Source organism: Mesoplodon bidens (assembly GCF_964165515.1).
Source record: "Mesoplodon bidens genome assembly, chromosome: 13".
In the NCBI taxonomy this organism is placed as follows: domain Eukaryota; kingdom Metazoa; phylum Chordata; class Mammalia; order Artiodactyla; family Ziphiidae; genus Mesoplodon; species Mesoplodon bidens.
This window is the reverse complement of record NC_138169.1, coordinates 48,652,457-48,675,884: the sequence shown is the minus strand read 5'-3', so window position 1 is coordinate 48,675,884 and position 23,428 is coordinate 48,652,457. Positions and strand designations below refer to the sequence as shown.

The 23,428-nt window shown below is 35.7% G+C and overlaps 1 protein-coding gene across 1 annotated transcript in view; it reads left to right on the top strand.

The window, feature by feature from the left end:
* The window catches only part of CCDC178 (coiled-coil domain containing 178), a gene marked incomplete at both ends in the record, with an annotated part of 393,288 nt that overhangs the window by 14,793 nt on the left and 355,067 nt on the right, over nucleotides 1-23,428 (top strand). Inside the window, one exon of the mRNA XM_081252141.1 lies at nucleotides 13,887-13,909. Coding sequence (XP_081108267.1) covers nucleotides 13,887-13,909 — 23 coding nt within the window. The remainder of the gene's footprint in view (nucleotides 1-13,886; nucleotides 13,910-23,428) is intronic.

The window sequence follows — 23,428 nt, the reverse complement described above, 5'->3', positions numbered from 1 at the left end:
TCTTGCTTAGCATAACATTTTCAGGTTCATCTGCATTGCACCATGTATCAGTACTTCCTTTTTTATGGCTTAATAGTATTCCACTCTATGTATATATGACAATTTGTTTAACTGTTCATCTGTTAATGGACATTTGGGTTGTTTCTAGCTTTTGTCTATTGTAAATATGGCTGAAATGAACCTTCATATAAAAGGATTTATTTGAGCACCTGTTTTCAATTCTTCTGGGTATATACCTAAGGGTAGAATTACTTTGTCATATGGTAGTTGTATGTTTAACTTATTGAGAACCACCAAACTGTTCTTCATAGCTCAAATATTTTTGTTCTTGAGTTGTGAGAGTTCTTTATATATTTTGGATTACTAGACCCTAGTCAAATATATGATTTGCAAACATTTTCTCCAGTTATGTAGGTTGTCTTTCACTTTCTTGATCATGTTCCCTAATGTACAAAAGTTTTTAATTTTGACGAAGTTCAGTTTATCTTTTTTTTCTTTTGTTGCTCATGCTTTTGTTGTCTTATCTAAGAATTCATTACCAAATTCCAGGTCATGAAGATTTACCTTTATGTTTTCTTCTTTGAGTTTTATGGTTTTAGCACTTATATTTAAATCTTTGATACATTTTACATATAGGAGACATGTATATCCTTGGAGTCAAAGGTAAGATAATGGTGGATTAAAAATGACTACCCTCCTCCTTTATACCTTCTTCCATTAACAGTCTATTCTCTCAACCTTTAAACATAGACTGGATTTGTGACTTGTTTTGAACAACAAATACGTCAGAAGAAATGTCATATAACTGCTAAGCAAAGTGTCAAGAAGCCTTGAAGCTTCTGCTTTCACTTTCTTACTGCTGTAAGTTCCCCATGTAAAGAAGCCTAATCTAGCCTCTCTGAGGATGAATGACCAAGTAGAGGGACAGACCCAACCCACAGAAAGCACAAACCATCAAACTTGTGAGTGAAGTTGTTTTGAACTATTCTATCCTAGTCAAGCTGCCAGATGACTGCATTAGTTTGAGGTCACATTAGTGACCAAAAATACCACACAGCTGAGCCCATCTTACATGGTGACTCACAAAATTATGAGCAAATGAAACGGGGAATATTTATAGCCACTAAGTTTAAGAGTGGCTTATTATGTAGCAGTAACTTATGCATTGTTGAATACGACACTGAAATGTACAGGCACATGTGCGTATACAACACATTAAAGTGAGTAAAATGGAAAATTTTATTCTGTGTAGTGTTGAAAATGAAACTGTTGACCACTTTTTCCTTCTGGAAAAATCCCATTTCTATATTTTTTTAATGTCTTTTGCTAACTTGACTCTAACAGGCTTTATTCCTACTTTGGTAGATATTCCTTCCAGTCTTTATGGCAGATCATTTTTCCTCTGACCATATTGAAAATACTGGTGCTCCCAGACATGTCCTCTTCTCATTTTACTCTCCCTTTGGATAATACCATTTGGATGCATGTTATTTATGTACTGTATGCTTATACCAATTTGAGATTCCCAGCTCAGATTTCACTTTTTTTATAAGACCCATATACCCAATGCCTACTGAACATTTATTTATATATATCTTTGAAGCACCTCAAATTCAAAACATATGAAAGTAGTTATTTCTTTCTTCTGTGTTCCCAGGTACAATTAAAGGAACATTATTCACCCAGTAACCTAAGCCAGAAAGTTGATTAATTATAATGACTGTTCACTTTTCCTTTATATACAATTACTAATTTTTTGATTTTTTATATATAATTTTATTTTTTATACAGTAGGCTCTTATTATTATCTATTATCTATTTTATACATATTAGTGTATATATGTCAATCCCAATCTCCCAATTCATCACACCACCACCACCACCCGCCTCTCTCTCCCCTCCTTGGTGTCCATACGTTTGTTCTCTACATCTCTGTCTCTGTTTCTACTTTGAAAACTGGTTCATCTGTAGCATTTTTCTAGATTCCGCATATATGCGTGAATATATGATGTTTGTTTTTCTCTTTCTGACTTACTCTGTATGACAGACTCTAGGTCCATCCACATCTCTACAAAGGACCCAATTTTGTTCCTTTCTATGGGTAAGTAATATTCGACTGTATATATATACCACATCTTCTTTATCCATTTGTCTGTTGATGGGCATTTAGGTTGCTTCCATGACCTGGCTATTGTAAATAGTACTGCAGTGAACATTGGGGTGCATGTGTCTTTTTGAATTATGGTTTTTGCTGGGTATATGCCCAGTAGTGGGATTGCTGGGTCATATGGTAGTTCTATTTTTAGTTTTTTAAGTAATCTTCATACTGTTCTCCATAGTGGCTGTATCAGTTTGCATTCCCACCAACAGTACAAGAGGGTTCCCTTTTCTCCACACCCTCTCCAGCATTTGTTGTTTGTAGATTTTCTGATGATGCCCATTCTAACTGGTGTGAGGTGATACCTCACTGTAGTTTGAATTTGCATTTCTCTAATAATTAGTGCTGTTGAGCAGCTTTTCATGTGCCTCTTGGCCACCTGAATATCTTCTTTGGAGTAATGTCTATTTATGTCTTCTGCCCATTTTTTGATTGGTTGTATTTTGCTTAATACTGAGCTGCATGGAGAAAGTTTTGTAGTAAGAATCAACCAATTACAGCCCATGGGCCAACTTCAGCCCAAAGCCTGTATTTGTAATGCCAATGAGCTTAGAATGGTGTTAACATTTTTAAGGTTTGTAAAGAAAAACAGAAAAGAACATGTAACCTGTTGATCTATAAGAGTAAATATTATATGCTTTTGAAAAAAAAATACTGAGCTGCATGAGCTATTTATATATTTTGGAGGTTAATCCTTTGTGCGTTGATTCATTTGCTAATATTTTCTCCCATTCTTAGGGTTGTCTTTTCGTCTTGTTTATGGTTTCCTTTGCAGTGCAAAAGCTTTTAAGTTTCATTAGGTCCCATTTGTTTATTTTTGTTTTTATTTCCATTACTCCAGGAGGTGGATCAAGAAAGATCTTGCTGTCATTTATGTCAAAGAGTGTTCTTCCTATGTTTTCCACTAAGAGTTTTATAGTGTCCAGTCTTACATTTAGGTCTCTACTCCATTTTGAGTTTATTTTTCTGTATGGTGTTAGGGAGTTTTCTAATTTCATTCTTTTAAATGTAGCTGTCCAGTTTTCCAAGCACCACTTATTGAAGAGGTTTTCTTTTCCCCATTGGATATTCTTGCCTCCTTTGTCATAGATTAAGTGACCATAGATGCGTGGGTTTATCTCTGAGCTTTCTATCCTGTTCCATTGATCTATATTTCTGTTTTTGTGCCAGTACCATAGTGTCTTGATTACCGTAGCTTTGTAGTATAGTCTGAAGTTGGGGAGCATGATTCCTCCAGCTCCATTTTTCTTTCTCAAGATTGCTTTGGCTATTTGCAGTCTTCTGTGTTTTCATACAAATTGTAATATTTTTTGTTCTAATTCTGTGAGAATACCATTGGTAATTTGATAGGGATTGCTTTAAATCTGTAGATTGCTTTGGGTAGTCTAGTCATTTTCAGAAGATTGATTCTCCAATCCAAGAACATTGTATATCTCTCCACTTGTTTGTGTCGTCTTTGATTTCTTTCATCAGTGTTTTATAGTTTTCTGAGTACAGGTCTTTTACCTACTTAGGTAGGTTTATTCCTAGGTATTTTATACTTTTTGTTGCGATGGTAGATAGGATTGTTTCCTTAATTTCACTTTCTGATCTTTCATTGTTAGTGTATAAGAATGCAAGAGATTCCTGTGCACTAATTTTGTATCCTGCAACTTTACCAAATTCATTGATTAGCTTTAGTAGTTTTTGGGTGGCATCTTTAGGATTTTCTGTGTATAGTATCATGTCATCTGCAAACAGTGACAGTTTTACTTTTTCTTTTCCAATTTGTATTCCTTTAATTTCTTTTTCTTCTCTGAATGCCATGGCTCGGACTTCCAAAGCTGTGTTGAATAATAGTGGCGAGAGTGGACATCCTTGTATTGTGCCTGATCTTAGAGGAAATGCTTTCAGTTTTTCACCATTGAGAATGATATTGGCTCTGGGTTTGTCATATATGGCCTTTATTATGTTGAGGTAGGTTCCCTCTATGCCCACTTTCTCGAGAGTTTTTATCATAAATGGGTGTTGAATTTTGTCTGAAGCTATTTCTGCATCTATTGAGATGATCTTATGGTTTTTATTCTTCAGTTTGTTAATATGGTGTATAACATTGATTGATTTGTGTATATTGAAAAATCCTTGCATCCCTTGGATAAATCCCACTTGATCATGGTCTGTGATCCTTTTAATGTATTGTTGGATTCTGTTTGCTAGTATTTTGTTGAGGATTTTTGCCTCTATATTCATCAATGATACTGGTCTGCAATTTTCTTTTTTTGTAGTATCTTTGTCTGGTTTTGGTATCAGAGTGTTGTTGGGCTCGTAGAATGAGTTTGGGAGTGTTCCTTCCTTTGCAATTTTTTGAAAGAGTTTGAGAAGGATGGGTGTTAACTCTTCTCTAAATGTTTGATAGAATTCACCTGTGAAGCCATCTGTTCCTGGACTTTTGTTTGTTGGAAGATTTTTAATTACAGTTTCAATTTCATTACTTGTGATTGTTCTGTTCATATTTTCTAATTCTTCCTAGTTCAGTCTTAGAAAGGTTATGCCTTTCTAAGAATTTGTCCATTTCTTCCAGGTTGTCCATTTTATTGGCACAGAGTTGCTTGTAGTAGTCTCTTATGATGCTGTGTATTTCTGCAGTGTCTGTTGGAACTTCTCCCTTTTCATTTCTAATTTTATTGATTTGATTCCTCTCCCTCTTTTTCTTGATGAGTCTATCTAAAGGTTTATCAATTTTGTTTATCTTCCCAAAGAACCAGCTTTTAGCTTTATTTATCTTTGCTACTGTTTTCTTTGTTACTGTTTCATTTATTTTTGCTCTGATTTTTATGATCTCTTTCCTTCTACTAACTTTGAGTTTTGTTTGTTTTTCTTTCTCTAGTTCTTTTAAATGTAAGGTTAGATTGTTTATTTGAGATTTTTTTTTTATTCTTGAGGTATGATTGTATTGCTTTAAACTTCACTCTTAGAACTGCTTTTGCTGCATCCCATAGGTTTTGGGTCGCTGTGTTTTCATTGTCATTTGTCTCTAGGTATTTTTCAGTTTCCTTTTTGATTTCTTCAGTGATCTCTTGGTTATTTACCAATGTATTGTTTAGCCTCCATGTGTTTGTGCTTTTTACATTTCTTTTCCCTTGTAATTTATTTCTAATCTCATAGCATTGTTGTTGGAAAAGATACTTGATATGATTTCAGTTTTCTTCAATTTACCAAGGCTTGATTTGTGACCTAAGATGAGATCTGTCCTGGAGAATGGTCCATGTGCACTTGAGAAGAAATGTAATCTGCTGTTTTCAGATGGCATTTCCTATAAATATCAATTAAATCTATCTGCTGTATTGCGTCATTTAAAGCTTATGTTTCCTTATTAATTTTAAGTCTGGATGAATTGTCCATTGGTGTAAGTGAGGTGTTAAAGTCCCCCACTGTTACTGTGTTACTGTCAGTTTCCTCTTCTAAAGCTATTAGCATTTGCCTTATGTATTGAGGTGCTCCTATGTTAGGTGCGTATATATTTATAATTGTTATATCTTCTTCTTGGATTGATCCCTTGATCAATATGCAGTGTCCTTCCTTGTCTCCTGTGCCATTCTTTATTTTAACGTCTATTTTATCTGATACGAGTATTGCTACTCCAGCTTTCTTTTGATGTCCATTTGCCTGGAATATCTTTTTCCATCCCCTCTTTTGCAGTCTGTATGTGTCCCTAGGTTTGAAGTGGGTCTCTTGTCAACAGCATGTATATGGATCTTGTTTTTGTATCCATTCAGCAAGCATGTGTCTTTTGGTTGGAGCATTTAATCCGTTCCCATTTAAGGTAATTATCAATATGTATGTTCCTATTGCCAATTTCTTAATTGTTTGGGGTTTGTTTTTGTAGGTCCTTTTCTTCTCTTGTTTTTCCCACTTATAGAAGATCCTTCAGCATTTGCTGTAGAGCTGGTTTGGTGGTGCTGAATTCTCTTAGCTTTTGCTTGTCTGTAAAGCTTTTGATTTCTCTGTCAAATCTGAATGAGATCCTTGCTGGGTAGAGTAACCTTGGTTGTAGGTTCTTCCCTTTCATCACTTTAAATATATCATGCCACTCCCTTCTGGCTTATAGAGTTTCTGCTGAGAAATCAGCGGTTAACCTTATGGGAGTTCCCTTGTATGTTATTTGTCATTTTTCCCTTGCTGCTTTTAATAATTTTTCTTTGTCTTTAATTTTTGTCAATTTGATTAGTATGTGTCTTGGCATGTCTCTCCTTGGGTTTATCCTGCCTGGGACTCTCTGTGCTCCTGGACTTGGGTCGCTATTTCCTTTCCCATGTTAGGGAAATTTTCAACTATAGTCTCTTCAAATGTTTTTTTGGGTCCTTTCTCTCTCTCTTCTCCTCTGGGACCCCTATAATGCGAATGTTGGTGTGTTTACTGTTGTCCCAGCGGTCTCTTAGGCTGTCTTCATTTCTTTTTTTTTTTGGGGGGGGGCGGTATGCGAGCCTCTCACCATTGTGGCCTCTCCCGTTGTGGAGCACAGGCTCCGGACGTGCAGGTTCAGCAGCCATGGCTTACAGGCCCAGCCGCTCCATGGCATCTTCCCGGACCGGGGCACAAACCCGCATCCCCTGCACTGGCAGGCGGACTCTCAACCACTGTGCCAGCAGGGAAGCCCCATTTCTTTTCATTCTTTTTTTTTATTCTGTTCCGTGACAGTGAATTCCACCATTTTGTCTTCCAGGTTACTTACCTGTTCCTCTGCCACAGTTATTCCGCTATTGATTCCTTCTAGTGTATTTTTCATTTTAGTTACTGTATTGTTCATCTCTGTTTGTTTGTTCTTTAATTCGTTCAGGTGTTTGTTCTGTAATTCTTCTAGGTCTTTGTTAAACATTTCTTGCATCTTCTCGATCTTTGCCTCCATTCTTTTTCTGAGACCCTGGATCATTTTCACTATCATTTTTCTGAATTCTTTTTCTGGAAGGCTGCCTATCTCCACTTCATTTAGTTCAGGTTTTATCTTGTTCCTTCATCTGGTACATAGTCCTCTGCCTTTTCATTTTGTCTATCTTTCTTTGAATGTGGTTTTTGTTACACAGGCTGCAGGATTGTAGTTCTTCTTGCTTCTGCTGTCTGCCCTCTGGTGGATGAGGCTATCTAAGAGGCTAGTGCAAGCTTCCTGATGGGAGGGACTGGTGGTGGGTAGAGCTGAGTGTTGCTCTGGTAGGCAGAGCTCAGTAAAACTTTAATCTGCTTGTCCTCTGATGGGCGGGGCTGAGTTCCCTCCCTGCTGGTTGTTTGGCCTGAGGCAACCCAGCACTGGAGCCTACCAGGCTCTTTTGGTGGGGCTAGTGGTGGACTCTGGGAGGGCTCATGCTAAAGAGTACTTCCAGAACTTCTGCTGCCAGTGTCCTTGTCCCTGCGGTGAGCCACAGATGCCCCCGTTTCTGCAGGAGACCCTCCAACACTAGCAGGTGGGTCTGGTTCAGTCTCCTATGGGGTCACTGCTCCTTCCCCCTGGGTCCTGATGCACACACTACTTTGTGTGTGTACTCCAAGAGTGGAGTCTCTGTTTCCCCCAGTCCTTTCAAAGTCTTGCAGTCAAATCCCGCTAGCCTTCAATGTCTAATTCTCTGGAAATTCCTCCTCTCGTTGCCGGACCCCCAGGTTGGGAAGCCTAATATGGGGCTCAGAACCTTCACTCCAGTGGGTGGAATTTTGTGGTATAATTGTTCTCCAGTTTGTGAGATACCCACCCAATGGTTATGGGATTTGATTTTATTGTCATTGTGCCCCTCTACCATCTCATTGTGGCTTCTCCTTTGTCTTTGAATATGGAATATCTTTTTTTGGTGAGTTCCAGTATCTTCCTGTCAATGATTGTTCAGCAGTTAGTTGTGATTCCAGTGCTCTTGCAAGAGGGAGTGAGCGCACGTTCTTGTACTCCGCCACATTGAACCAGTCTCCTACTAATTTGTTTTGATTCCACCTCTAGAATGTGTCTCAAATGCAGACAGTTCTTCCCATCTATACTGTAGGGTCTTCATTCAGGCCATTCTCATTTTTGCCAGTGTTACTGTAAGAGCCCTTCACTGGTACCTCTGCTTTAGTCATTTCCTCCTCCCTTCCTTCTTCCATAAAATAGGCCACATGCCTTCTCTTTTTTAAATGTATTGTTGCCAGTAATCTGCCTAATACCCTCCTCTGAATGTCTTATGTCACGTGCTTATTTCATATTCCTTGGCATGATATAAAAGTCCTTTATAAAATAATATTTACTCTTAAGCTTCATGTCCCTTCATATACTCTATTTTAACTTTGATTAACTCTCTTAACCCTGGACCTTAACCCATGCATCTTCTCTCATCTCTGTTTAACCCTCATTTCTTCCCACAAACTACCTTTGCCCTCCAAAGCTTTGGATAGCTGTCTTCCCTTGAATCTCATATGACATCTTACCGACCAAATTAGCACAGTGTATTTTATTTGTTTCTTCATATCTCTGTCCTATGTGATTGTAAGATCTAGAAAGTTAAAATCTATTTATAATTCACCACTAACCATAGTACCTACTAAAACCTGGCATATTATAGGCATTAAATACTTCTGAATGAGTGGATTCAGGAATGATTTTTTAAAAATTGTGTCAGGTTTTGCACATGCTTTTAAATGCATGGGAAGGATGTACTTGTTCTTAAGTTTAAAAAAAATTTGGCATGTTGTTTGATAAATATTGTCTATGCTTTCAAGATGATTTGGACTTTTGAATAAGGTAGTTATAGGAAACCCCCTATTGACTGTGAGTTTAAAGGTATGAGTAGTCTTTTCAGATGAAAGTAGGTCACAGTTGTGGGAGATAGTATTCAGTGTTAGTACTCACATCTACAAATATTTTACAGTAAAAGGGAGATTCCCAACATGAAGTTAATTTTTTTGAGTAGAAAATATTTAGAAAGTTTTATGAATACTTTCTTTGTCTCAAGAACTTAAATAGCATTTAAATATTCAAAATATTTGGTAATAATTTCCAATATAAATATGGAGTTAAAAAATCAGGGTCAGTTAGAATGTTACATGTATCAAGCAGGAGTTTGTGGGCAATGTGGTTTAGAGCTATAAGTAAATAAAGTATTTTATTTCACCCATAATTTGATGACTCTTAATATCATACATATTTAAAGTATGTCCAATGTGACATTTTTAATCCCCCCCTTTTGTTTTTCTTTGCTCTTTGAAAGAGACAGAAATAGGAAATGCATAGGATTTTGTGGTTAGTTGGATAAAATTGATTATAAGTCATAATCAATATTTCTAAATATCTCAAGTATTTATGGTAATAAGTAATATTCTAAGCTTAATAATAACAAATTTTATTAACAATAATTTAAAGTGACTTTGAGAGATTTCTAAGACTTATCTAAATATTTCAGATAGGAAGCTATACATGGAAAACTCAAATTTTCCTCTGGTATTGTAGGCCTTCCCTATGTGAACCATTTAAGTATGCTGATAATTTGATTACTAGGTACCTGAAATTTTGCCTTCTACCATCAGATCAAAAACCGATAAAAATAATTTTTCTTTATTGCTTTATCACTTACCTCTAAAAATTGTTGTGAGGGTCAGGACTTCCCTGGTGATCCAGTGGTTAAGACTACCTTCCAGTGCAGGGGGTGTGGGTTCGATCCCTGCTCAGGGAGCTAAGATCCCACATGCTTCGTGGCCAAAAAAACAAAACATAAAACAGAAGCAATATTGTAACAAATTCAATAAAGTCTTCAGAAAATGGACTATATTAAAAAAATCTTTAAAAATAAATGTTGCGAGGGTAATTTTTTCATCTTAATACATTTCTTTGTACCAAATATAACTCTGTTTCTAAAAATTTAGGTAGCATGTTTTTATCATTATAAAGTACATCATTTTCTATATCATAGAAAATGTGCTATAAAGAGGATCAAACAGAATATTAATTAAACATTACTCAATTAAGCATTATTCACTTTAAAATTTGGGACAGTTATGTCACAGTACATTAAAATATCTCTTAACCAGTTTCCTTTCCTGTGATACTTCAGCTTCAAATGGCTTCTTAGAACTAGTATCACATAAATTAGCCTGATTACAGGTATCTGCTTTATGTAGGACTCTTGAGTTTCCATAATCAAATGATGTCATTTTTCCCAATTATTAATTAGTTTAGCATCTATTAATATACTCATCAAATGTTCATTCTCTTCTCTGCCTGTTTATCATTTGCCATTTTCTTTCTGCTTTATTTGTAATTTCTTGTTGACTTGTAGGAATAAATGATTATCTTTAGTTTGTTGTGTAGGTTTTAAATATAATCTCTCATTTGACTTGTCTTTTTATGTTATCTTTTATTAAAAACAAGTTCTTAATTTTAATGTACTTAAATTTATCATTTTCCCTTTATTTTAAGTGTTTTGGAACTTGTTTAAGAAATCTTTTCACTATTTCATACAAAATTTTTCCTTTATTTTAAAATTTTGAAGTTTTTTACTTGAGATTTAATTGTTTAACAATGTGAATTTATTTTGTGTGTGAGAGAATGGAATAGGTAGGTATTTTCATTTGTAAAAATATGGAAAATTATTTTTATCAACATCAATTTTATTGCAAAATCCAGTCATTTCTTAGAAATCAGCTATATCACATCAATCATATATCAAGGTTTTATATATGAGTATATTTATTTCTGGCTTCTTTGTTCCACTGGTTAATTTTATCTTTCTATGATAATACCTCATTTTACTAATTTACATGCTTTATAATATGTTTTGATACTTGATACAGTAGTTCCCTCTTTTTTTCCTTTTTTAAACTTTGACTATTCTTGGTACATATAAGTTTTAGAATAAGCTTGTTATGTTACATGCAAACACCCATTGAGATTTCAATCAATTGCATTCATCGGTTTTTTCTTATGCAGGTGACTTTAGTCTCTCCAGGGTTTTTTTTTTTTTTTTTTAAATGGAGGTTGCCCATTCTTTTTTTTTTTTTAATGAATGAATTAATTTATTTCTGGCTATGTTGGGTCTTCATTTCTGTGCGAGGGCTTTCTCTAGTTGCGGCAAACGGGTGCCACTCTTCATCGCGGTGTGCGGGCCTCTCACTATCGCAGCCTCTCTTGTGGAGGAGCACAGGCTGCAGACGCGCAGGCTCAGTAGTTGTGGCGCATGGGCTTAGTTGCTCCAGCATGTGGGATCTTCCCAGACCAGAGCTCGAACCTGTGTCTCCTGCATTGGCAGGCAGATTCTCAACCACTGCACCACCAGGGAAACCCTCTCCAGGGATTTTTTTTAAGATTCCATTGAGTCTCTTATACTATTGGCCCAAGAAAATTCCGGCAGTATAGCAAATACCAAAATCTGTTTAGAAGAGAGAACTGAGTAGGAGGTAATGGGGAAAATGGGCAAATTGACAAAAATCTCATGCTAAAATACTGGTTTTGTAACATATTTGTATATATAGTATTCATTTAATGTATATCTGTGAGTATATAACTGTGTCTATAGATATAGATAAATATATGGATAGATCGTGTCACATATAAGTAGAACATCTTATCCTTTCTTCCCATTTGCATTAATTTTCTGTTAATTGTTGTTCATGTAGTTTTCCCAATTTTTTTCTTGTATTATTTCTTACATATTTATAGAAATATTGATAGATATCTCTTATCTTTTGTATTAGTTGTAAATTGTTATTCTGCCTGTACTATACTTTTAACTTACTTATGGTAGCTTTTTCATAGAGACATTAGTATGTAGACCAATCTGTTATCTGACAAATTCTGGGATTTTTGTAATGTTTTAAAAATTCTTCCTCACATTAAGATTATTCAGATTTTTAATTACTTCTAATCCTTTTTTTTACATTAAGTTTCTTTAACCATCTGAAATTTATTTTTTTATTGTATGAGGCATATATGATACTTTATTCTTAATTATTTGAATTATCCTAATATTATTCATTGATTGTCCATCTCCATTTTAATTTGAAATGGAAATTTTATAATAAACTAAACTCATGTATATGGGTAATAAAATTATTACTTATTTTAGCCTATTTTATATTTGGATAATAACACTCATGCTAAATTTCATTTTTCTCTTTTTTAGTATTGTAAAGAAAAGATATATATGCCTGGAATTTATTAGCATATTCAGTATAAATTTTCTTATTTTTCATACTATAATCTTTCCTCAAATATTTGGATACTCTTTTTTGTCCTTGTATCTATAAATAATGGACCAGACTGATTACTCATTGCTAGCATAAGTTCTTGTTGGTTTTTGTTGCAGTTATTATTTGTTTGCTTTTTAGAGGCTGTCACGGTCTGCTTACATCGAGGGTTTTATGCAGTGTTTAAAAATTTTACTCAGGCTCTTTGTAAGTAGGAGGTAATATGCTTAGGCAAGAAAGTTGTGGGCCTTTCTTTTGCCTTAATAAACTTACTTTTGAGTTTGTAGCCCCTTAGAATCTTTTCCCTCATTGATAAATCTGCTTTTATTTTTCCTCACTCACCTGTTTGGGTCTATGTAAGATTCTGCTAGTTATGTAGGCCCTGTTTTGTTTCTCTCTAGAACCATAACTTCTTTTCTTAGATAGTCTCTCCATCTTAGGCAGATCTCCAATGTGGTTAGAGAATTCTTCTCATGGCAATGACTAGAAGGTAACTTCTCAGCCATGTATTCTGGATTCTTGGGATAGAAAGCAGTAGGACTGGACTGGCCCATCTCATCACAGGCAGCCCTTTAATTATTTGCTTTGCCTATCACCTGGTTATTCTCACATACTGGGAATTTCTCGTGAGTTCCACACAGAAGCCTTTTACCTCCCCTGAAATGGTCTCCACTTGTCTCTTCTGAGTTATACTTTTCTTTGCTCTGTTTTCACTATCAGTCTCATCTGGTTACTCTGTTTCTGGGAATTCTTCTCAAATATATGTTCCAATGATTTTATTGACATACCCATATATTTTTTCCAAGAAATTTTAGTATGATATGGGAATTGGGGGAAAGTAATTATGTATCTTCAATTTAAATTCTTGAATTGGAGATTGTCTATGAAACGCACAACATTCTGACTGTGTACTCCTTGCGTTTTTGTTAATTTGTGCCCCTTGGAGCCCAAGGTAGTGTTAGAATATATCTGTAGAACATGACTCCTACCAAGGAGTTTATAGTCCAGAAGAGGGATATTACTCTGAAAAACTAAATATTTGTGAACTTACATGTAATTATGTGTTTTCCACTTTTTGGTAATATATTAAATATCATGTACTTACGATTCTGTGGAATGTCTTTTAGGAATAAATGGCATTTGAAGTGACCCTTGATGTAAAGGTAAAATTTAGAAACAGATAAAAGATGAGAACAATTAGGTGGGAGTAATAATAAAAGGACTAGCTAAGGTAAGTATATAGCTGTTGTGGAAACAATAGAGTATAATTTGACAAAAATATAACGGGGAATGTGAAGTAGAGTATTTGTAATTTTGTCAGTGAGTTTAGGTGTGAGTTAAACTTACTACTGTCTTTTTTTTGTGAATTTTATTTAATTTATTTTTTTATGCAGCAGGTTCTTATTAGTTGGGAGGTGGTGGTATGATGAATTGGGAGATTGGGATTGACATATGTACACTAATATGTATAAAATGGATAACTAATATGAACCTGCTGTACTATTGTTTTTAAGATGTTAAAAATTTGATTTTTTATTGAGATCTTTTATTTTGACAGTTTGAAACGACTTTGGAAGAACGGTAAGAACCTTTTCTGCTTTTATATTTTTTATATTCCAATTTTGTTGATTAATCTGCTGTAGATGAGTTTATTTCAAAATAAAAGGGAAATTGAAAGCAAAATTTTTATATTAGATATTAAAATTTATTTTTAAAAATATAAGAATTAGGATGTCTCTGGAAATGGCAGAATAGGGATTTCCAGGGCTCTGTCCTACCACAAAAACAACTGTAAAGTTGGCAAAACTTGATGAGAATCAACTTCTGCAGAAATGTGGAATCTAGTCCAAAACTTACAACAACAAGGGAAAAAGTTAAGGAAGAAAGAGTTACTACATTGCATGAAGGAAGGACTGTGGCTAAATTGCCCACTTGCCATCCTCCAGCCCTCAGATCAGTTGTGGCCTTGAAGCAAATAGCCTGACTTGTGGTGCAGATTGCTAGTGCCAGAAGGAACAGTATGGACCTTATTCTCAAAGAATTATGGTTCAGTGTTTTGATAAGTCTGATGACTCCCTGAAGGACCAGCACAAAGGACTGTCTTTGTTTTTTCCTGACTAAGAGCAATCACAGAGCTAGAACCACTTCCAGGCAGTGTTTGCTGAAAGTATTTGAAGTCATATATTTGCCACCAATGTCTGAGGCTGTGGATTAGTCAGAATAAGCATTGAAAAGATCAAAATGCCTGGGAATAAAGAGTTTGGGAAAAGAGATACATGGGGGAATAGGGTTTTTCAATGCTCTCATATATACTACGGAATTAAAAAGTGCACACATATAAACAGTGTTGGACACATGCTCAGGAAGGACCAAGAAAACTTAATATTTTACCTCTGGCTAGCCTTTAGTATCTGCACAGGTAAGAATTGAAGGTAGAGGCAGAGTTGTAAGCAGCCTGGATAAACATTAAATAGAGTACTCCAACTCAGAGCCAGTCTGCTAAGATTGGGAGTGTATATTTTTCCTTTTTTCCTTTTTGTTTTTTTGGGCCCCAGGTATTTAAGGTAAGTTGAACAAAACTCAAGTTCACCAGTAAGCTAATGAAACACTTCAATGGCCACAAGTGAAAAAGAATACAGATATTACAGTAAGTGTTTAGAAGAATCACTAAGCAAATAAAAACCTACCACAAACAGCAAAAATAAACCCAGTAGAGGGAGGGTGATTTTATATCCATATCACATTAAAATACTCAAAATTTCTGCATTTTTACAGAAATTATGAGGCAGGGAAAGAATAAAAGAAAATTTGCCGCATTAACAAGGGGAAAAAAGAAATGAAGGAAACTGGCTCTGAGGAAGCCTAGACATTGGGCTTATTGAACAAAGACTTTAAGTCAACTGTCTTAAGTATCCTCAAAGAGATAAAGTAAACTATGGACAAAAACCCCAACAAAACCAGGAGAGTAATGTCTCAACAAATATAGAATATCAATAAAGAAATAGAAATTATGAGAAAGAATCAAATAAGACATTCTGGAGCTAAGAGGTACAATAACTGAAATGAAAAATTAGAGATGTTCATCAACAGATTTGAGCAGGCAGAAGAGAGAATCACTGAATTTGAATATAGTTCAATTGAGATTATTCAGGCTGAGAAACAGAAAGACAAAATAATGAAGAAAAATGAACAGAGCTTGGTAGACCAAGGGACACCATCAAGAATACAAACATACGCATAATGGCAGTCCAAGAGTGACGGTAGAGAAAAAGGGCGTGAAAGAATATTTAAAGAAACATTGGTTAAAAACTCTCCAAGTTTGATGGAAGAAATGAATCTGTACTTCCACTAAATTCAGTGAACTCCAAGCAGGTTAAACTCAGAGATCCACACTAAGACATATCAGAGTAAAACCGTTGAAAGCCTGGGACAAAGGTAGTAAGTATCTTGAAAGCAGCAAGAGAGAAGCTACTCATCATGTACAAGGGATTTTCAATAAAATTATAAGTCATTTTCTCATCAGAAATTATGGAGGACAGAAGGCAGTGGATTGACATATGTAAAATGCTGGAAGAAAACAACTTGTCAGGCAAAAACTCTGAATCCTGCATAAGTGTTCTTCAAAAATAAAGGAGAATTTAATATATTCCTAGATAAACAAAAACTGAGGGGCTCCACACATTATCAGACCTGTTCTATCAGAAATCCTATAGGTAGTCCCTTCAGGCAGAATGAAAGGACGCTAGACAGTAACTTGCAGCCATATGAAGGAATACCAAAAGTAAAGGTAGCTATAAAGATAAATACAAAAATTAGTATAATTGCATTTTTATTATGTATCTATTTTGTTTTTCTATCTAATTAAAATTAAATAGATAAAACAATAATTGTAAATCTATATTAACGGGTACACAATGTATAAATGTCTAATTTGTGAAAATGACAACATAAAGGGAAGAGCAGATCTGTAAAGGAACAGAATTTTTAATACTATTGAAAATACATTGATTGTAATTCAAACTTATTTTTTGTGAAATTAAGATGTTAGTTGCAACATCTAATCTCCAAGGAACCACTAAGAAAAACTCTAATAAAACAAACAAATAAAAAACAGAAATCCAATAGAGGGAAACTAAATAAAATCAACTAACCACAAAAGAAGGGAGTTATGGAGAAATTAAAGAATAAAAAGATAATATAGAAAACAAATAGCAGAATGCCAGAAGTAAGTCCTTTCTTATCAGTAATTACTTTTCATGAAAATGGATTAAACTCTCCTATCAAAAGGTAGAGAGTGGTAGAATGGATAAGAATACATTCTCCAACTACATGTTGTTTATAAGAGACTCATTTGATGTCCAAAGACACAAGTAGGTTGAAAATGAAAGGATGAAAAATATATTCCAGGAAAATGGTAACCAGAAGAGAGCTTGAGTGGCTATACTAATATAACACAAAATAGACTTTAAGTCGAAACATATTCAAGAGACAAAGAATACTTGATATCTTGATAAAAGGATCACACCATCAAGAAGACATAACAATTATAAGCCTACACATACCTAAAAACATAACCTCAAAAGCATGCAGTAAACTGACAGAAGTGAAAGAAGTAGACAGTTCTATAATAAGTTTGAGAATTCAGTACCCCTACTTTCAATAATGGATAAAAGAACCAAAAAGATCAATAAGGAATTAGACTTGCACAGCACTAAAACCATCTAGGCCTAACTGACTTATATAGTACGGTCCATGCAGCAACAGTAGAAATCACATTTTTTTCACATTCACATTGAACATTATTCAGGATAGACTGAACATTATTGAGCCACATTTAAAAATCTCAAAAAATTAAAAAGATTAAATTCATCCAAAGTACCTTCTCTGACCCAATTCAATGAAACTAGAAATCAATAACACAAGGAAACCTGGAAAATTCAGATATGTGTATAAATTAGACAGCATGCTCTAAAAAACCCAGTGAGTCAATTTGTAATCACAGGAGATATTAGAAAATAATTTGAGATGAATGAAAATGAAAACACGTGGTACCAAAACTTACGAGATGAAGTAAAAGAAATTCCCAGAGGGAAATGTATAGCCATAAATGATTACATTAAAAAGAAGATTCCAAATCCAATAACCTAACTCTATAGCTTACAGAACTAGAAAAGAATGAGTGTAGTAAAACTAGCAAAAGAAATGAAATAATAAACACTAGAACACAGATAAATGAAATACAAGTAAAAAGAAACCAATAAATAGTATAAATGAAAACAAAAGTTGTTTCTTTGAGAAGATCAAACAAATTAACAGACCTTTAGACTGACAAAAAAAGAGAAGACTTGAATTAAAAAATTCATTAAAGAGCTGTGAGAACAAAGAAGAGAAAGGGAAACCTCTCCCAGCAGCCTCAGAAGCAGTGGATTAAAGCTCCACAATCAACTTGATGTAACCTGCATCTGTGGAATACATGAATAGACAACAAATCATCCCAAATTGAGGAGCCAGGAGTCAGTGCTGTGCCTCTGAGGTGGGAGAGCCAACTTCAGGACACTGGTCCACAAGAGACCCCCCAGCTCCACATAATATCAAACGGCGAAAATCTTCCAGAGATCTCCATCTCAACAGCAGCACCCAGCTTCACTCAACGACCAGCAAGCTACAGTGCTGGACACCCTATGCCAAACAACTAGCAAGACAGGAACACAACGCCACCCATTAGCAGAGAGGTGGCCTAAAATCATAAAAAGTCCGCAGACACCCCAAAACACACCACCAGACGTGGACCTGCCCACCAGAAAGACAAGATCCAGCCTCATCCACCAGAATACAGGCACTAGTCCCCTCCACCAGGAAGCCTACACAACCCACTAAACCAACCTTAGCCACTGGGGACAGACACCAAAAACAACAGGAACTACGAACCTGCAGCCTGCAAAAAGGAGACCCCAAACACAGTAACATAAGCAAAATGAGAAGACAGAAAAACACACAGCAGGAGAAGGAGCAAGATAAAAACCCACCAGACCTAACAAATGAAGAGATAATAGGCAGTCTACCTGAAAAAGAATTCAGAATAATGATGGTAAAGATGATCCAAGATTCTATTTCCCAGATCCAAAATCTTGGAAATAGAATAGACAAAATGCAAGAAACAGTTAACAAGGACCTAGAAGAACTAAAGATGAATCAAGCATCGATTAAAAACACAATAAATGAAATAAAAAATACTCTAGATGGGATCAATAGCAGAATAACTGAGGCAGAAGAACGGATAAGTGAGGTGGAAGATAAAATAGTGGAAATAACTGCTGCAGAGCAAAATAAAGAAAAAAGAATGAAAAGAACAGAGGACAGTCTCAGAGACCTCTGGGACAACATTAAACGCACCAACATTCGAATTATAGGGGTTCCAGAAGAAGAAGAGAAAAAGAAAGGGACTGAGAAAATATTTGAAGAGATTATAGTTGAAAACTTCCCTAATATGGGAAAGGAAATAGTTAATCAAGTCCAGGAGGCACAGAGAGTCCCATACAGAATAAATCCAAGGAGAAATACGCCAAGACACATATTAATCAAACTGTCAAAAATTAAACACAAAGAAATCATATTAAAAGCAGCAAGGCAAAAACAACAAATAACACACAAGGGAATCCCCATCAGGATAACAGCTGATCTCTCAGCAGGAACTCTACAAGCCAGAAGGGAGTGGCAGGACATAATTAAAGTGATGAAAGAGAAAAACCTGCAACCAAGATTACTCTACCCAGCAAGGATCTCATTCAGATTTGATGGAGAAATTAAAACGTTTACAGACAAGCAAAAGCTGAGAGAGTTCAGCACCACCAAACCAGCTTTACAACAAATGCTAAAGGAACTTCTCTAGGCAAGAAACACAACGAAGGAAAAGACCTACAATAACGAACCCAAAGCAATTAAGAAAATGGGAATAGGAACATACATATCGATAATTACCTTAAATGTAAATGGACTAAATGCTCCCACCAAAAGACACAGATTGGCTGAATGGATACAAAAACAAGACCCATATATATGCTGTCTACAAGAGACCCACTTCAGACCTAGAGACACATACAGACTGAAAGTAAGGGGATGGAAAAAGATATTCCATGCAAATGGAAACCAAAAGAAAGCTGGAGTAGCAATTCTCATATCAGACAAAATAGACTTTAAAATAAAGACTACTAGAAGAGACAAAGAAGGACACTACATAATGATCAAAGGATCGATCCAAGAAGAAGATATAACAATTGTAAATATTTATGCACCCAACATAGGAGCACCTCAATACATAAGGCAAATACTAACAGCCATAAAAGGAGAAATCGACAGTAACACACTCATAGTAGGGGACTTTAACACCCCACTTTCACCAACGGACAGATCATCCAAAATGAAAATAAATAAGGAAACACAAGCTTTAAATGATACATTAAACAAGATGGACTTAATTGATATTTATAGGACATTCCATCCAAAAACAACAGAATACACATTTTTCTCAAGTGCTCATGGAACATTCTCCAGGATAGATCATATCTTGGGTCACAAATCAAGCCTTGGTAAATTTAAGAAAATTGAAATTGTATCAAGTATCTTTTCTGACCACAATGCTATGAGACTAGATATCAATTACAGGAAAAGAGCTGTAAAAAATACAAACACATGGAGGCTAAACAATACACTACTTAATAACGAAGTGATCACTGAAGAAATCAAAGAAGAAATTAAAAAATACCTAGAAACAAATGACAATGGAGACACGACGACCCAAAACCTATGGGATGCAGCAAAAGCAGTTCTAAGAGGGAAGTTTATAGCAATACAATCCCACCTTAAGGAACAGGAAACATCTCGAATAAACAACCTAACCTTGCACCTAAAGCAATTAGAGAAAGAAGAACAAAAACATCCCAAAGTTAGCAGAAGGAAAGAAATCATAAAAATCAGATCAGAAATAAATGAAAAAGAAATGAAGGAAACGATAGCAAAGATCAATAAAACGAAAAGCTGGTTCTTTGAGAAGATAAACAAAACTGATAAACCATTAGCCAGACTCATCAAGAAAAGAAGGGAGAAGACTCAAATCAATAGAATTAGAAATGAAAAAGGAGAAGTAACAACTGACACTGCACAAATACAAAAGATCATGAGAGATTACTATAAGCAACTCTATGCCCATAAAATGGACAACCTGGAAGAGATGGACAAATTCTTAGAAATGCACAACCTGCCAAGACTGAATCAGGAAGAAATAGAAAATATGAATAGACCAATCACAAGCACTGAAATTGAAACTGTGATTAAAAATCTTCCATCAAACAAAAGCCCAGGACCAGATGGCTTCACAGGCGAATTCTATCAAACATTTAGAGAAGAGCTAACACCCATCCTTCTCAAACTCTTCCAAACAATATCAGAGGAAGGAACACTCCCAAACTCATTCTATGAGGCCACCATCACCTTGATACCAAAACCAGGCAAGGATTTCACAAAGAAAGAAAACTACAGGCCAATATCACTGATGAACATAGATGCAAAAATCCTCAACAAAATACTAGCAAACAGAATCCAACCGCACATTAAAAGGATCATACACCATGATCAAGTGGGGTTTATTCCAGGAATGCAAGGATTCTTCAATATACGCAAATCAATCAATGTGATACACCATATTAACAAATTGAAGGAGAAAAACCATATGATCATCTCAATAGATGCAGAGAAAGCTTTCGACAAAATTCAACACCCATTTACGATAAAAACCCTGCAGAAAGTAGGCATAGAGGGAACTTTCCTCAACATCATAAAGGCCATATATGACAAACCCACAGCCAACATCGTCCTCAATGGTGAAAAACTGAAACCATTTCCACTAAGATCAGGAACAAGACAAGGCTGCCCACTCTCACCACTCTTATTCAACCTAGTTTTGGAAGTTTTAGCCACAGCAATCAGAGAAGAAAAGGAAATAAAAGGAATCCAAATTGGAAAAGAAGAAGTAAAGCTGTCACTGTTTGCAGATGACATGATGGTATACATAGAGAATCCCAAAGATGCTACCAGAAAACTACTAGAGCTAGTCAATGAATTTGGTAAAGTAGCAGGATACAAAATTAATGTACAGAAATCTCTGGCATTCCTGTACACTAATGATGAAAAATCTGAAAATGAAATCAAGAAAACACTCCCATTTACCATTGCAACAAAAAGAATAAAATATCTAGGAATAAACCTACCTAAGGAGACAAAAGACCTGTATGCAGAAAATTATAAGACACTGATGAAAGAAATTAAAGATGCTACAAATAGATGGAGAGATATACCATGCTCCTGGATTGGAAGAATCAATATTGTGAAAATGACTCTACTACCCAAAGCAATCTACAGATTCAATGCAATCCCTATCAAACTACCACTGGCATTTTTCACAGAACTAGAACAAAAAATTTCAAAATTTGTTTGGGAAAACAAAAGACCCCGAATAGCCAAAGGAATCTTGAGAACGAAAAACGGAGCTGGAGGAATCAGGCTCCCTGACTTCAGACTATACTACAAAGCTACAGTAATTAAGACAATGTGGTACTGGCATAAAAACAGAAAGATAGATCAGTGGATCAGGATAGAAAGCCCAGAGATAAACCCACGCACATATGGCCAACTTATCTTTGATAAAGGAGGCAGGAATGTACAGTGGAGAAAGGACAGCCTCTTCAATAAGTGGTGCTGGGAAAACTGGACAGGGACATGTAAAAGTTTGAGATTAGATCATTCCCTAACACCATACACAAAAATAAACTCAAAATGGATTAAAGACTTAAATGTAAGGCCAGAAACTGTCAAACTCTTAGAGGAAAACATAGGTAGAACACTCTATGACATAAATCACAGCAAGATCCTTTTGGACCCACCTCCTAGAGAAATGGAAATAAAAACAAAGATAAACATATGGGGCCTAATGAAACTTCAAAGCTTCTGCACAGCAAAAGAAACCATAAACAAGACCAAAAGACAACCCTCAGAATGGGAGAAAATATTTGCAAATGAAGCAACTGACAAAGGATTAATCTCCAAAATTTATAAACAGCTCATGCAGCTCAATAGCAAAAAAACAAACAACCCAATCCAAAAATGGGCAGAAGACTTAAATAGGCATTTCTCCAAAGGAGATATACAGACTGCCAACAAACACATGAAAGAATGCTCAACATCATTAATCATTAGAGAAATGCAAATCAAAACTACAATGAGATATCATCTCACACCAGTCAGAATGGCCATCATCAAGAAATCTAGAAACAATAAATGCTGGAGAGGGTGTGGAGGAAAGGGAACACTCTTGCACTGCTGGTGGGAATGTGAATTGGTACAGCCACTATGGAGAACAGTATGGAGGTTCCTTAAAAAACTAAAAATAGAACTACCATATGACCCAGCAATCCCACTACTAGGCATATACCCTGAGAAAACCATAATTCCAAAAGAGACATGTACCAAAATGTTCATTGCAGCTCTATTCACAATAGCCCGGAGCTGGAAACAACCTAAGTGTCCATCATCGGATGAATGGATAAAGAAGATGTGGCACATATATACAATGGAATATTACTCAGCCATAAAAAGAAACGAAACTGAGCTATTTGTAATGAGGTGGATAGACCTAGAGTCTGTCATGCAGAGTGAAGTAAGTCAGAAAGAGAAAGACAAATACCGTATGCTAACACATATATACGGAATTAAAAAAAAAAATGTCATGAAGAACCTAGGGGTAAAATGGGAATAAAGACACAGACCTACTTGAGAATGGACTTGTGGATATGGGGAGGGGGAGGGGTGGGCTGTGGCGGGGCGGGGGAGAGGCATGGACGTGTATGCACTACCAGGCGTGGGGTGGATGGATGGTGGGGGGCGGCCGCGGAGCGCAGGGAGATCGGCTCGGTGCTTTGTGACTGCCTGGAGGGCTGGGATGGGGAGGGTGGGAGCGGGGGAGATGCATGAGGGAAGGGATGTGGGAACAGATGTATATGTATGGCTGATTCACTTTGTTATAAAGCAGAAACTAATAAAAAAAATTAA